Genomic DNA, 15202 nt, shown 5'->3' with positions numbered 1-15202 from the left:
CAGGACCAAACCTGACACACAGTTCTTTGCGGTGACCTCTTGTGTGCTGGTGGGGTTCCCCAGAGTGGTCTCAGCCATCTTTGTCTGTCCGTCTTTTAAGTTTCAGCCATTCCTGTTGGATAATTGTCTAATTTGAGATTTGGGTCTGGAAAATATGAACTCCCTTAATGGCAAGTTTGGAAAGTTTGAGGTCAGACATAATGTTTCCTCTTCCTTTTTAAATCTTCAGGAAAACAGTACATAACTGATGAGCAACCTGCTTATAAAAGTTCTTTATAAAGTAAAAAAATAAATAAAAGAAGAGAAAAAAAGAAATCCTCTTAGCTTTCTTATTTCCTCCCTAATATCCTCAATTTCCTTTAGCTATTTTTAATCATTATTCCCTGAAAAGGATGACATTTGGGTGCACTGAGCTACTACAGTTATGTTTTGTGTGTCTAAGAACTTCTGCTTATTTTATGGATGCAGTTTTTTAAATCAAATTTTTGACAGTAAGCATTTCTGGTAACTTAAAAAAAAAAAGAGCTCTCAAGGGTAAGGATTATCCTGTGGTTTTGAGAGTTTTCCAGTCGGAAACTGGAAACTGAATTTTTAAAAAACTATGTAATTTCTTGTATCCAGCCTTTTCTATGAGATTAAGATGGATTATTTTGGGAAAACCTCATTTTCCCCAGCCAGAAAAATGGCATGTTGCTTTCAGGGATGAACTTCCATGGGGAAAACTACCATACATTTAAGAACAGGTGTTCTTCAGAAGATGGCTAAGTAAATAATCGGCTGACAAATCATACATTTAAGAGGATTTTTTTTTCCTTTTGAATGAAGTCTACTCAGTTCATAAAGGAATGCAGGCTTTTATATTGGGCTCTTGTTAGCTACAGTTATCTTCATTTTCCTGTATGTTTAGATTCTGGTTTGTGATATTTATATTTAAAGTAACTGCAGTTGATACTTACAGATTTCATTTTGAGGCCTTTCAGTGTTCAGTGACTCCCTTCTTGATCTTTTTCAGCTGAGAGTTCATGGAAGGGTAATATAATCCTTTCTGGTTGACCCAATAACATTTTCTCATTGAGTTTTAGTTATGTGTAGTCAAGTTAATTGTTTTTATATTGGAAAATAAATTGTTGCTCACTTTCTATTGGAGAATTACTGTACTTCTCTAGTTACTATATTTTGTTATAATGTGTCTATGAAAGAATGATGCATGCCGTACTGTGCATACTGTGTTTGCACGTAAGTTTTATGTTTTAATCCCCGTCATCTTAGACGCTCTCTCCTTTGGCCTTGGTACTGAGTTCTTCTCTGTTTGTAGCCTTTCCCTCTGGTCTCCTCTTCCCGGTGGCTGGTGAAGAGAGGCGAGCTGACAGCCTATGTGGAGGACACGGTGCTTTTCTCAAAAAGGACGTCCAAACAGCAAGTCTACTTCTTTCTTTTTAACGACGTGCTCATCATCACCAAGAAGAAGAGGTAAGCAGCCTTTGTGTCGCTTGCTGTGTATCCGGGTTCCAAGATCCGCAATTCAGATGCTTGTTGAAGGTGATGGTCCTTTCAAAGCTTGAGATGTGAGGTGTATAGTTTTTACACGGGGACTCACAGGAGCGTCTGTGCTTCCTTTTCTTTAAATTACCTGCTAAGACTTGAGTCTTTTGCGGTGTGCAGAGCCACTGTTGTAAGCATTTTATTCATCTGTGTCTTTGAGTTCTCATATCTGTGGGGAGGCAACACTCTAATTATGCCGAATGAGCATTTTTCAAATTTCTTCTCCGTTGAGCCTTTCCTCTGGTGGATAAGGAGCTAGAGTGCAAGTCTAGTGCTCCTTGTACCTTAATCTAAAATCCACTGCTCGTAATGATTGTTGGTCTAAAACGTTTCCCCGTGACTGGGAAGATGCTGGCGAGACTCTAATACTCTCTCCTTAAGGGAATAGAAAGTAAATCCGTCTGTTGGCAGCGTGTTTATGCCTCTGACTTGAGACTTCTGGTTGTGTGTTCATATCCTGCTCTGGGGAGATAACCAGAAAGGACTCTTTTTTTTCTTTTTTTACAGTATTTGTTCTATCTGTCCCCACTACACACACATACCCACATGCATACACACACTCACTCCCCTTAGCTCCTCCCGCAAAGAATTGGCGGGAACATTCTTCATTAACTATACTCAGGGTATGTAGGATTGTAAAATATTTTCCTGCTGGTCCTTCATAAACATTCCATCGTTCCCAGAATGTGAACTTAAAAAAACCATAAATTTGTGGTGTGTTATTTCCACATATGAAGGCAAGCAAGTGGGCAGAATTATTGGCATAGAATAGAAGTAGGGGTGCTTCATGGGGTACAGTTTAGACAAGGTGAAAAGAATCATGGAAACAGGCTTCTAGGAATATGTAAAATAAATGTTTACATTTGTCAGAAATATTTATTTAAATCCTACTTCTGAATAGCTGACATTTTAGCTGAAATATTCAAACTACCCTGGAGAGCATTATGCTAAGTGAAACTGACCATGCAGAGAGAGACAAGTACCATACCATTTCACCTATGTGCGGAGTCTAATGTAAAAAATAAACTTAACAAAGTAGAGACAGACTCATGGATATAGAGAACAGACTGACAGCTGTCAGACAAAGCGGGTTGGGGGTGAGATGGGTGAAGGGATTAAGTGAAGAAAAAAAAAAAGACTCATGGACACAGATAGCAGTATGATGATTACCAGAGGAAAAATAGGGTGGGGGAGGCAGAAGAAGGTATAGGGGAAATAAATGGTGGTGAAAGAAGACTTGGGGTAGGGAACTCACAATATAATGTACAGGTATGTATTGTAGAATTGTATGCCTGATACCTATACAATTTTAATAACCAGTGTCACCCCAATAAATTCAATAAAAAATAAGTTAAAAAAAAAAAGAAAGAAAGAGAGGTTGAGCTTTGCTTTTTGTTCCTTTTAGTCAGACTGTGTTATGAATGCTTTTAGCTGCTTGGAAATCTAGCTGAAATGAAAACTTTGAGTGGTCTACCCTAAAAACCCATAATACATCTATGATAAATATATAAAGATGCTGATGATTATTTTTCTTACTTAGGAAAATAGTGTTCCCGTATCTTTAAGAAGAAATGATTTATCGTACCTTGGGGCAGTTTAAATAGTTCTAGTAGCTAAGTAAAGTTTATAAATAAAAGATTGAAGAAACATTATAATTTGTGTTCTTATGTTTTGTTGGTTTCCTATGAGATAGCATGTTTTTTTGGCGACCGTCGAGATGTTTTGTTTTTAGGGAAGAGTAATTATATAGATGACTCTTCACATGCCCGAACTCTTGACTTTTAACATCTTCCAGCTGTTGAAATATTTGTTCTGTCTCAAGGGACCAAAAGCTTTACCTAAACTTTTTATTTTAATGATAAAGTATACCAAACCAATTTTAAATACAATGTAGTAGTCTTGAGTATGATGTCTTTGGTGACTTGATGAAACCATTAAGGGGTTTTAAGCCAGTATAGTACAGCTTTTATTCTTGAACTTGCATACAACGACCCAATAAATACAGACTTTTGAAAGTTGGAATTAAGGTGTATGCAGTTCTACTTAGCAGCATACGTTTCTCTCCACAGGAGGTTTTGCCATTACATTTAATGTTGCTTTCCTAGCTCTCCCACATGTATTTGCTCGGGTATGTTTGAGATGGTAGTGTTGTAAAAGGAAGAGCAAAACATACAGTTCCAGTGGAGAGGGCAACCGGAGTGGCTCACTTGGCCTTTCCCGAAACTAGATTTCCTTACCCTTGCAATGAGCTCTTCATCTTTCTAAGGTGCCCTTGACCCAGAGAATGGCATTGGGAGGCTCAAGTTGTTTATGACCTGAATAGGTGGTGAGAGTGACAAGAAGAACAGGGGCTCGATAAACAGGCTTGGTTAAAAATGTGCAGTATGCACAGCCCTATTTACTCTGCAGCTTCAAGGAGGCAACTGCAAATGCTCCGCATGCCAGAGGCAGCAGCGAAGGAGATAGGATGGGCTTGGACCAGGGGGATAGTGTGGGCTTGGCCACGAGGTGCAGATAAGGAGAGCTACCTGTGCCAGCTCTGCAGGCCTTTCCACCATCCCTGCCTCATTATAATTCCAGGGTTCAGTCAGGAGCTCAGCTGCTGGGTCTCCAGTGGTTTCAGCGGCAGGGAGGCTCCTGGGCTCCCGGCAGAGAGAGCTGTGGAGGAGAGCTACCTGTCCTCCTCCTCCCCGCCTGGCAGGTGGCTTCTGCTGAGCAGATGGCTGGGGTGTGTGGCCACCTCCGTGGTGCAGAGACCATATTACTGCTAGTGCTTGCAGAACGGTCCGTGACCACGGGCTGTCTCCTAGGACAGGAATTTTTGCTTTCTTTCTTTTTTTTTTTTTTTTAAAGAATATTAAAAGGAAGTTTAAAATTTCTATTTGCTTTGGGCTGTTTGTGAGTCACTACAGGAATAGTCTCTTCCACCGCATTTCAAAAGGATCAGTTTGTTTGGATGAGAAAGTGAAACTTTTGGCCATTGCAGCTTTCATCACAGATTTACCTGGGAACTTTGGGAGTAGAATTTCCAACCCAGCAGGACAGAGACCTGAGGGCTCTGTGTTGCGGGACTGCCCTGTACTGGTGGGGTGTTACAGCAGCTTCCTGCTCTCTACCCTCTGTGTGTAGCAGCACTTTCCTTCCACGTGTGACACCCCAGAATATTTCCAGACATTGTTGTATGTTCCTGGGGGGCGGATTGCCTCCAGGTGAGAACCACTGCCCTAGAGCAGTGGTCGGCAAACTAATCATTAGTCAACAGAGCCAAATATCAACAGTACAACAATTGAAATTTCTTTTGAGAGCCAAATTTTTTGAACTTAAACTATATAGGTAGGTACATTGTTATTAACTTAATTAGGGTACTCCTAAAGCTTAGGAAGAGCCACACTCAAGGAGCCAAAGAACCGCATGTGGCTCGCTGGCCGCGGTTTGCCGACCACTGCCCTAGCAGTCCACCAGTGTTGCCTTTAGTGTAGTTAGTGAAAGTGTGAAAATCGACCAGACCTGACATTGCAGTAATCTTTTTAAAAAATATTTTCTTAGTGATTTCAGAGAGGAGGGAAGAGGGAGCGGTAGAAACATCAATGATGAGAGATGCTGCTTCCCATATGCACCCCATTGGGAATCGAGCCCCCAACCCAGGCATGTGCCCTGACTGGGAATCGAACCATGACCTCCTCATTCATAGGTCGACGCTCACTGAGCCATACCAGCCAGGCTGAAATTTCTTTTATTTTTAAAAGACATGTGGTTCTTGTATTCTGCTCCATTATATATTCATTTTTAAGTGAAATTTCAAATTAATTTTTGCAAAAACAATCTGGAGCTTGGTTTATCACGTGGCTTCTTATCTCCTCTAGAGTTTTACCTATGGAATACAACCAGATTGTTAAGACTGTATTTGCAAAACGGTGCTCTAAAAAGGAAGTTTTTTGTTGTTGTTTGTTTGCTTTATTTTGTACTACTGTAATATACCAAATATTTGTACAACTAATATTTTGAGCTGCAAGTAAAAGTATACTCATCGAAAGGGTTAACCAATAAAAATGTTGAACTATCACATGTGCGCGCGCGCACACACACACACACACACACACACACACACACACAATAAGAAGTTGGGTGAGTTTGGAAAACTTCATTCTTCTTTGGGAGATTCACTATTAGACCACTTAGAAAGCTTTTGGCTGCATGTAACAGAATTCCCAAATAACAGTGGCTCAGACACTAAAGGTATTAACCTCTTCAGACATGAAGCCTGAGGGTGGTCAGTCCCGGCCTGGTGGTCACTTGTAACCCAGCCCGTTTCCATCCTTCAGCTGCTCTGTGCTCTGCTCACATGTCCTCACGCTTGCGAGAGCTCCTGCAGGCATCATGATTTCATTCGGCCATAGGAGGGAGGCTAGGGTGAAAATCAGGCTGAACCAGGGCTCTGTGCAGGTGGCTTTCTTATTTTTCAGCCCAGGAAAACCTTTCCCAGACAGTCCCCAGAAGACGGCGTGAATCTCATGGGTTGGTTTTGGGTCCCAGGACTTGTTATAAGGGAGGCAGGGAGAGCCAGCACATGATAAAGGGGAGCAGGAGAATCATGACTGTTTTGGTTCAGCCACGATGCGTCCCCTGGGGCTGGCACGCTGGGACTTGATGGACAAGAAGCAGGGGAGGCTGACAGCTGATTAGATAACAGTTCCAGCCACAGCTGGGAAAAGCTCTTCTCCGCAGAACACCAATTACATTTGAGTAGTTTGGGAAATGGGAGACTCTTTGAAAGAACCAACGCTGTGCCTGTAGGATAGATGGGGTTGGGAAGTATTGGTTTCCAGGGAGACAGAAGTGATTGGAGATTTAGGACCCGCTTCCTTTTGGCTGGTGGTAGTCTTCCAGCTGGGAGTCATGTGTCTCCGTGTTAGTGCCTTTTCCTGCCGCCAGCCCAGATGTGCCCTTCAGCACATCTGGAGCAGATAGGTGGGTGTGGTCTGGGTGTTGGGGCACACCACCAAAAGAATGCTGAGCTCTAGTCTGTTCTTGTCACCTGTAACAGTAAAAGTAATTATTTCCGGGTTTGTTTTCTTGTCCTGAGTTCTCTACCCATACATGATTTAGCCACGATGTTTTGTGATGTTCCCTGCAGTTACATGGGGAGTAGTGGTAATTGTGATAATGATGATAAGAACCCGTGTTATTAAGCATGTGCACTATGCCAGGCACTGAGCGCAGAGTGCATAGGCGACACTGAGTTATCACGGCAGCCTCATGTTCTTTTCCTTTTACAGGGGAGAATACCGAGGCAGAGACACAGCATCTTTGTCAAGGTCTCTCAGCAAAGCCAGGATTCTCATGTGTCTCTGACTTTAGAGCTTCCTCTCTACATTTCTTTGTTCGTTACTTCTTTAAAAAAATTTGTTTTATTGATTTCAGAGAGGAAGGGAGAGGCAGCTAGAAGCATCAATGATGAGAGAGAATCAGTTGCCTCCTGTACACCCCTTACTGGGGATCGAGCCTGCAACCTGGGTATGTGCCCAGACTGGGAATCGAGCCGTGACCTCCTGGTTCATAGGTCGATGCTCAACCACTGAGCTACACTGGCCGGGCTATGTTCATTACTTCTTGACTTCATTTTTGTACAATATTTTCACTGTTCCCTTTACTATAATGTCATTGGGAAAAACATCGTAGAAACTCGCAGCTTTTTAAAAAAATATATATTTCTTTATTGATTTTAGAGAGGAGGGGAGAGGGAGAGAGAGAGAGAGAGAGAATCATTGATCAGCTGCCTCCTGCACGCCCTCTACTGGGGATCGAGCCCACAGCTTGGGCAGGTGCCCTTGGCCGTAATCGAACCTGGGACCCTTCAGTCCACAGGCCAATGCTCTATCCACTGAGCCAAACCGGCTAGGGCTCGCACCTTTTTTTTGTTGTCTGTTTTGATAGACACTTTTTCCAAAGCAAGTTTGTGTTCCGTGAGTATTTTATAGTGGCACAGGTTGTAGGAGGAAATCAGAACCAGCATCAGATTGCATTTGTGAGCTTTCCTCTGCCTTTAGCCGGAGTGTAAGGAATAGTTTCCTTTTCATCGTGTTTCCTTCCTGCAGACATTGAAGACAGTAGGTTCCCACTTCCTGGTTCCTGTTCCATAAATACTGTGTGTATTGATAGAACTTGAAGTTTGCGGCACATTATAAATTCTTGGGGGTTAAACAAAAGGATATTCTGTAATAGGATATGACCAGGTCATTATCACAAGTTCAGGGGTTTAAGTTACCACTTGCATTTTCCCAAGTAGTTTGAGTGCCCCCATGGCTGGAAGTTGTGCACGCTCCCTGGTTCAGCCCCACTTTGAGTTTTTCCACTTGAAGCCTTTCCCATTATAGAAAGCTGGAGTCACCTCACACTGTCTCTCTTCCTCTGCAGAATAAACTCCTTCCTCAGGAAATTAACTTTAAGAGTATCTTGGATAAAGAAAGGCAGTAAGACCGACTCAAAGTGCTTTTATTCCTGCAACGTAATACTTGGCTGTTTCTGACCATGTGATACTGGTTTCTAAATTTAAGATGCTGAGATGGGGTGGGGGAGAAGTGAGAGCCCCATTTCCTTTCCCTCCCCCTCTTTTTCTCTGGCCTCCCCAATGCCCCTTGATTCCTCTATGTGATGAGTAGTAAGGGTATTTTGTCCTCTAATCTGTAAGAAGAATTGAAGTTGCCATTCAATGTTGAAAGCTGCCGTGACCTAGAAGCACAATATCAGTGTCTGGAATCAGACAGAATTGGGCTCCAATCCTGGCCATGTGACCTTGGGCATATTACTCTCAGTCTCTCAGAGGCTCAGTATTCTCATCTGTAAAATGGGTGTAATAATTCATCTTCATGAAATTTCCTTGAGAATTAAATGAGATAATGCACATAAAATTTTAATGTAGTGAATAGTCTCTGCCAAGTGACTGATACATGCTGGGTGTCATTATTCTTAGTATTATGTTTCTTATGCTAAAAATTAAATTATTTGATTGGTTAAAAAATGGTTTGAAACCTGTAGCCATTTCTACATCTGAAGGTTGTGGTGTACTCTGGGGGCAGGCCTGGATGTGTGGCCTCTGAAATACGGCCTTAGGAACAAATGCATTTAGATCCATGCCTCTCCCTCCTCATCAGGAACTCATGTCAGATGGCAAGTGAGTGAAGGACAACCATTGATTTATTTTTCTCTTAATTGATATGAATAGGGTACACTTTGGTGGCAGTGATTTTCCTGCAAAATCCCTCACAACATCCCTCATCCCTTTTTTGTGGCTGAAAAAGTGAATTCAGTATATTTCCCCCTTTCATTCGAAGAAGTCGGTAGAAGTAAACTTAAATGGGAATGTGGTGCTTTGGAATAACTTTGTTACCCATTGAAGAAGCTGCATGCTTGCTCTTCAGAGTTTAGTGTTCGTTATGCTGGGAGAACACTTCTGTGGGGTGCCAGCAGCCCCTCATACCTGTCCGCCTGCTCTTTGTCAAGGACCGTGGGTTCGGGGCATCCTGTGGGCAGCTGGGAAGGTCCCAGGCTGTGGAATCTGGAGCTCAGTGGTGACAGGAATCGGCGCTTCTGTTGGTCCTGTTGTGGGTCACTGGCCATCCTTTTTGGTGACAGAGAGTAACAGCTGATCCTTATCTCACCAATGAATGTGATCTTCATCTCCACCATTCATTATCTTCTTGACAATGAACCAGGAAGCATGTGGCATGTTTGTTAGTCTTCAGAATTATTTTGAGGAGCTGGGCAAGTAAGGCTGCTTGAAATCAGCTTCTAGATAAATATCATGCCTTGTTTTGCTGGTTGGAGCACTTGACAAATTATTAATTTCTCAACAGAAGTATTTATGGTAGCTCTAATTATACCTTTTCCCAGTTTAATAGCTGACATTTACTGGCTGTGAGCCAGGCATGATTATAAGATTTTTACAGGCAGTAAGATAAAGAATCTTCACAACAACCCAAAGAGATAGGTGTTATTATCCCCATTTTACAGATGAGAAAACTGAAAACAGAGAGGATCAGACCACGGAGTGAGTGATAGAAGTGGGATTTTTACAGACATTCCAAATCAAGTCTGTACTCTTAACTGTTATGCTATAGTTATTACTTTAACATTGTATGTTATTTCCACCAAAAATTTAACACCACCCTTTAAAATTGAAATTAACATCAGTCATTCAAAAAAGTGTTTCGATCTGTTAACGCAAAATAAGTTTTTGTGTAGTCCAATATTCTCCAACCCAGAAATGTTGAACTAGGGTATTTTTATTCCGGTTAAGCACAAGATCAAATATGAGGATTTATAAGTCATGTTTTTAGAGAAGAGAAACAAGCTGAATTCCGCAGAGGAAGAAATATCACACATGCCTTGAAGGGAAGTAGGAAGACTGGCCTTTGATCCTTATAAAACCCCATGTGCTTCCTGAATCAGTGTGCTGGGAGAAGGGCAGAGCCGTTATAAATCCCCGAGAGAAAAGCCGGAGGGCCTAGGAGAGGACCTTGGAGAATGACCCCAAGGAAGGATGACTTGGAAATGTCACAGAGGCCTTAGAAGAGGAAGGTGGAATTTCAGGAGGTCACAGGTGCTCAACATCATCAGATAGTGTAGATGTCAAGAATGGTGGTGAAACCCAGGTCATTGGATTCGGTGGGTGTTGGGCCACACTGACCTTGGGGGGCGATTTCACTGGCATGTATGCCCAGGGGCTGAGACAGTTGAAGACGCAGGCAGCTGCTCACTGAGGGGACCTTTGTCTCAACACCAGCAGATTCAAATAAAAGTTTTTTTATGATAAGGAAGCCGTGGGAATGCTTGATAGAAAGCCTGTGGAAAGGAAGCTGCTGAATAGGTAAAAAATAATCACTACCACTGGCCAGCAGGGATCAGTGGTTGAGTGTCAATCCGTGAACCAGGAGATCACGGTTTGATTCCAAGTCAGGGCACATGCCTGGGTGTGGGCTCAATCCCCAGTGTGGGGCGTGCAGGAGGCAGCCAAAACATCTCTCATCATTGATATTTCTAATGTGAGACAAGTCACAATTAGGGCTGATAGCAGGAGGTTGCAGTCTACCCTTCCCTCATGTCCCCACTCCCATCTTTCCTTGCATATTCCTGGCTATGTCTTGGTCAACTAACCTATTTCCCATTCTCGGTCATCCTGATTATGTACTTACGATGTTGGCTAATGCATGTTAAGGTGGAAACTTCCCCTGAGGTGTTTGCATGTCTGAAAGCACCTCCCCGATCTAAGGCAGGCCCAGGTGGGTCCGAGCCCCACAGGAGGACCTGTTCTGTGCCACGCCTTCTTTATGATGTTTATGGACCCAAATCTGGGTCCAAGGAAATACCTTGGTTTACGGAGTGAGATTGGGATCCAGACTTTTATATTTTCCAGACATTTCCTCCAGATGTCCTGATTATTTGTTGACTAACCCATCAATTCCTCCAGATTTGAAATGCCACCTATGTTATGTACTAAATTCCCAGGTGTGAGCACACTGTTCTATTTTGCTCATGCCCAGTCCCAGTCTTTGAATTAGAGTAGCTTTACAATCTGTTTTTACTATGTCATAAGGCCCATTCTTATCAGGAAGAATTGATACCTTTATAATATCAATCTTATTTTTTCACGCCGTTTTCTGAAGCATAGTAGTTGAAGGCTGTCTTTATATAGCAGGAACTGGTTAAGTTTAATCCTAAATATTTTATGTGTCTTGTGACAATTATAAGAGTGCTTCTTCTGTTATATTTTTGGAGTGTCATTTATGTATAGAAGAGCCTCTTTTTAACACAACGATTTTACTGAATTTCATCTGCAAATAATCAGTTGTTTGTACGGGGGAACAATGCCATTGTCCAATAGTGGCTTAAGCTATACCCATCGGCATCAACAGACACCTGGAGTGATGGTAGTCTTTCACATCTATGCATTTGTTATTTTAAAATTTATTTGTACCTTGAATTGTGAAATACTTCAAACGAACAGGAAATTGTCAAATACTAACATACCTATCATTTATATTTGACAGATACTAACTTCTTTTCGTATTTATCAGATCTCTGCTTTTTGAACAAAAACCTGGTATAATACCACAGGTAAACCTGAAATCCTTTTACCATTATTCCATCTCCTTCCTCCCTCTTCCCAGAGTAACTCCTGTCCTGAGGTTGGGGCTATCATCCTATACTCCCTGTTGTGTGTGTGTGTGTATGTGTATGTATATATGTGTGTGTATGTGTATATATATATGTGTGTGTATATATGTGTGTGTGTATATATGTGTGTATGTAGTTTTTAGTGTTTTAAAATACATGTTTATGCAGTTTTCAATGTTGTCCTAATTTAAAAGTAATAAATATATCCCCGTTGTAGATCATTCTAGCCTTTATAGAAATGTATATGGGACAGGAGAATAAAAGTGCTCCATAATCCTCGGTTTAAGAAAGCCACTGTTCACTGTGAGGTGTATCATTTTTCAACCTGTGCTGTTAGGTGGAATTTAGTAGAACCGAAAACTATCTGATCTGCTTAACAAAAGAAGGCCTTCCTGAGGGAAGCCTAATTGGGGTATGTATTTACCACCATATCCTGTTCTGTATGGATCGTTCTTTATCTTGTTAAAAAAAAAAAAGACAAGAAAAGGTTGTCAACAAAGGTTGCTGGACTTGAAGCAGGGTTTAACCGGGAAACCCATCATTGTTTATGCCACAGAGCAACAGACTTATATAGACTTGATCGCTGCACCTGATAGAGCCCCGGCTTGCACAAAGCAGCCAGCCTTGATGAGCAGCTGGTAAACTTGGAGCACGTATAGGACAATCAGAGGAAGTCTACATATAAACTTCTCCCTGCGAGGGAAGGTGGTTTTTCCATTTGCCTTTTTCTGAGCAATTTAACTTCCTCATTCGTGGTCCAAATTGTTTCAGAGACTATGTAAACCATATGTTTGCTAAGCGCTGGAGACAAACATGGGGAAGTCTCATTAGCAGCAGCTTCCCTCCGGAAAGGGGCTTCTTCCCCAGCCCAGCTTCGCCTGCTTTCTACTTACTGGACAGGAGCGAGGAAGCAGAGGAGGGAATCGGGTCGGAAATAGCTGCCTCTGGCTATATTCCCCCTTCCCCCCCTTCTTTCTGCTTAAGCACGTATTCTAACACATATGTTATCCTCTGTATCAGCACGAGAGCGATAGTGGGTGCTGACTGACATGAGGAGGAGGCAGTTCAGTATTTAGCAGGTTTGGAGAGAGGAAATGCAGTTACTTTTGAACCTTTAGGAGATGAAGTGCATGTGTGTGAGGGAGCATGAGCAGTGAACAGGCTAGCAAGAGTGAGATGCTTTTCCATATTTGTTTTATTGGGTTTGAATAATCGCTGAGAAGGATAAAGAAGTTGCTACTGTTAAATGAAAGCAAGTTCTTTTTATATTAAATTTATTAAAAGAGTAGTGAAGTTGTAAATGGTATTTATTATGAGATGATGAAGTTTACAGGTCCAGATAAAATGATGTTATTGGATGATTGCTATTGAATCAATTTTTTTTTTTTTTTAAAAAGGCAAACATTTCCTGCTTCCTATTTTGGACTCAAAAGTCAAAACAGTGGGATAGTTCCTTATAAGGCCTCTTCAAAGACACAGATGTGCAGATGTGTAGAAACTGTCACCTGGAGGTGAACTCTCAAAGCTATGAATAAAGTGGCGTAGCTCATCACCCAATCTGGATATTTGAGAAAAACTCACAGCCATACACTGGGTCAGCGGTCACCCTCGCTCTTAATGGTCTTGTAGTTCTTATCGCTGAAGAGAACAATTAAAAACATTCTATTATAATTTATCTCCTTCTTCTGTCTCTAATTACCCTCAAAGACAAAGATTCAAAGCACCCATGAAACACAATAGCTACTGTTGTTTGTATTTGGGCAAACACTGGGGTAATTAGAAACTCTAAAACTTAAGAGACAAAAAAAAGAGAAAAGATTTAGGTAGTTTATTCGTATTAGTTTACATTCGTTTCCTGTAAACTCTTGGTCTTGGTTTCTAGTGGGGACTACCCAACAGGTAAAACCACTTCATGCTAAAGACTTTTTGGAATGTGAGTCATCTTGAATAATTGCTTTATATCATGTACATTTCTTTGCCTCCTATTTCTTTGGAAATGCAAAGACTATCTGTTCAGTGTCATTGTATAAGGCACTACCTAACCACCCAGGCACACGGCGTTGGGGTGGTTGGAATTTTCTGTCTGCAGCAAGTTATTTTAACTGGAAATTGCGTGCCTTTGACTAATGGGGGTAGTATTTTTTAACTTGTGAGTTGGATCCAGAGTAACTAGGAGTTGCAGAGAGAGGGCCATAACCAGGAAGCCTTTCTCCTCTTGGTGTTTCTCTTGTTGAGGTTTTGCTTTTGCTTGTTTGTTTGTTTTATGTTGAGTCCTGGGCTGTTAAATCCATGTCCGAGATATCTGGACACACATGATAAACTTTTTCTGCTCTTCCAAACACTGACTGCTTTGTTTCTGGTAAACATGGTCTTTTAAACACACAATCTTAGTTGCTTGTAAAGTGTATCATCTCTTTCCTCCTTTTATAAAAATTGTGAGCTTTAATAAACCTCATTTTGGTATGACCAGTACTGTTGTATATTCTGAGTATGGCTTTACAGACCCGTAGGCTGTTAGTTCTGGGAGAGCTTTGGGGGTGATCTTGCCATTGCTTTATATCATGTACATTTCTTTGCCTCCTATTTCTTTGGAAATGCAAAGACTATCTGTTCAGTGTCATTGTATAAGGCACTACCTAACCACCCAGGCACACGGCGTTGGGGTGGTTGGAATTTTCTGTCTGCAGCAAGTTATTTTAACTGGAAATTGCGTGCCTTTGACTAATGGGGGTAGTATTTTTTAACTTGTGAGTTGGATCCAGAGTAACTAGGAGTTGCAGAGAGAGGGCCATAACCAGGAAGCCTTTCTCCTCTTGGTGTTTCTCTTGTTGAGGTTTTGCTTTTGCTTGTTTGTTTGTTTTATGTTGAGTCCTGGGCTGTTAAATCCATGTCCGAGATATCTGGACACACATGATAAACTTTTTCTGCTCTTCCAAACACTGACTGCTTTGTTTCTGGTAAACATGGTCTTTTAAACACACATCTTAGTTTGTAAAGTGTATCATCTCTCTCCTCCTTTTATAAAAACTGTGAGCTTTAATAAACCTCATTTTGATATGACCAGTACTGTTGTATATTCTGAGTACGGCTTTGCTCTGTAGGCTGTTAGTTCCGGGAGAGCTTTGGGGGTGATCTTGCCGTGTGAGCTTTCAGTTAATACAGATTATTGCCCTAGCAACAAAAGGCTTGTCAGAGGGCAGTATTTTGCTTTGATATATAATAACCGTGTTTGCTGTTTTTTGAGGGAACACTCTATCAAGCTAAATTTTAGAGAAGATATAGTTTTCAAGGAGAGTACAAGGGAGTAGTTGATAGGCAGCTGTCCAGCGCTGAATAAAAGAAATTCTGAGAGATCTTGAGCAAATGGCTTGCTCTGGAATTCCTAGTATAGGGACTTTTCTTTTAATTTCCCTAAGTTCATACATTTGTGTTTATTAAGTAAGGAAGCCATTTGACATTGTTCCTAGACTATACTTAAATGTATTGT

General features: G+C 41.5%; 1 protein-coding gene across 1 annotated transcript in view; it reads left to right on the top strand.

The window, feature by feature from the left end:
- Positions 1 to 15202, top strand: part of ARHGEF26 (Rho guanine nucleotide exchange factor 26) — a 109566-nt gene that overhangs the window by 80742 nt on the left and 13622 nt on the right. Inside the window, exon 10 of the mRNA XM_006754877.1 lies at positions 1316 to 1470. Coding sequence (XP_006754940.1) covers positions 1316 to 1470 — 155 coding nt within the window. The remainder of the gene's footprint in view (positions 1 to 1315; positions 1471 to 15202) is intronic.

The sequence above is a fragment of the Myotis davidii genome, unplaced genomic scaffold (assembly GCF_000327345.1).
Source record: "Myotis davidii unplaced genomic scaffold, ASM32734v1 scaffold153, whole genome shotgun sequence".
NCBI lineage: Eukaryota > Metazoa > Chordata > Mammalia > Chiroptera > Vespertilionidae > Myotis > Myotis davidii.
This window is presented reverse-complemented; position numbering and strand designations above follow the sequence as displayed.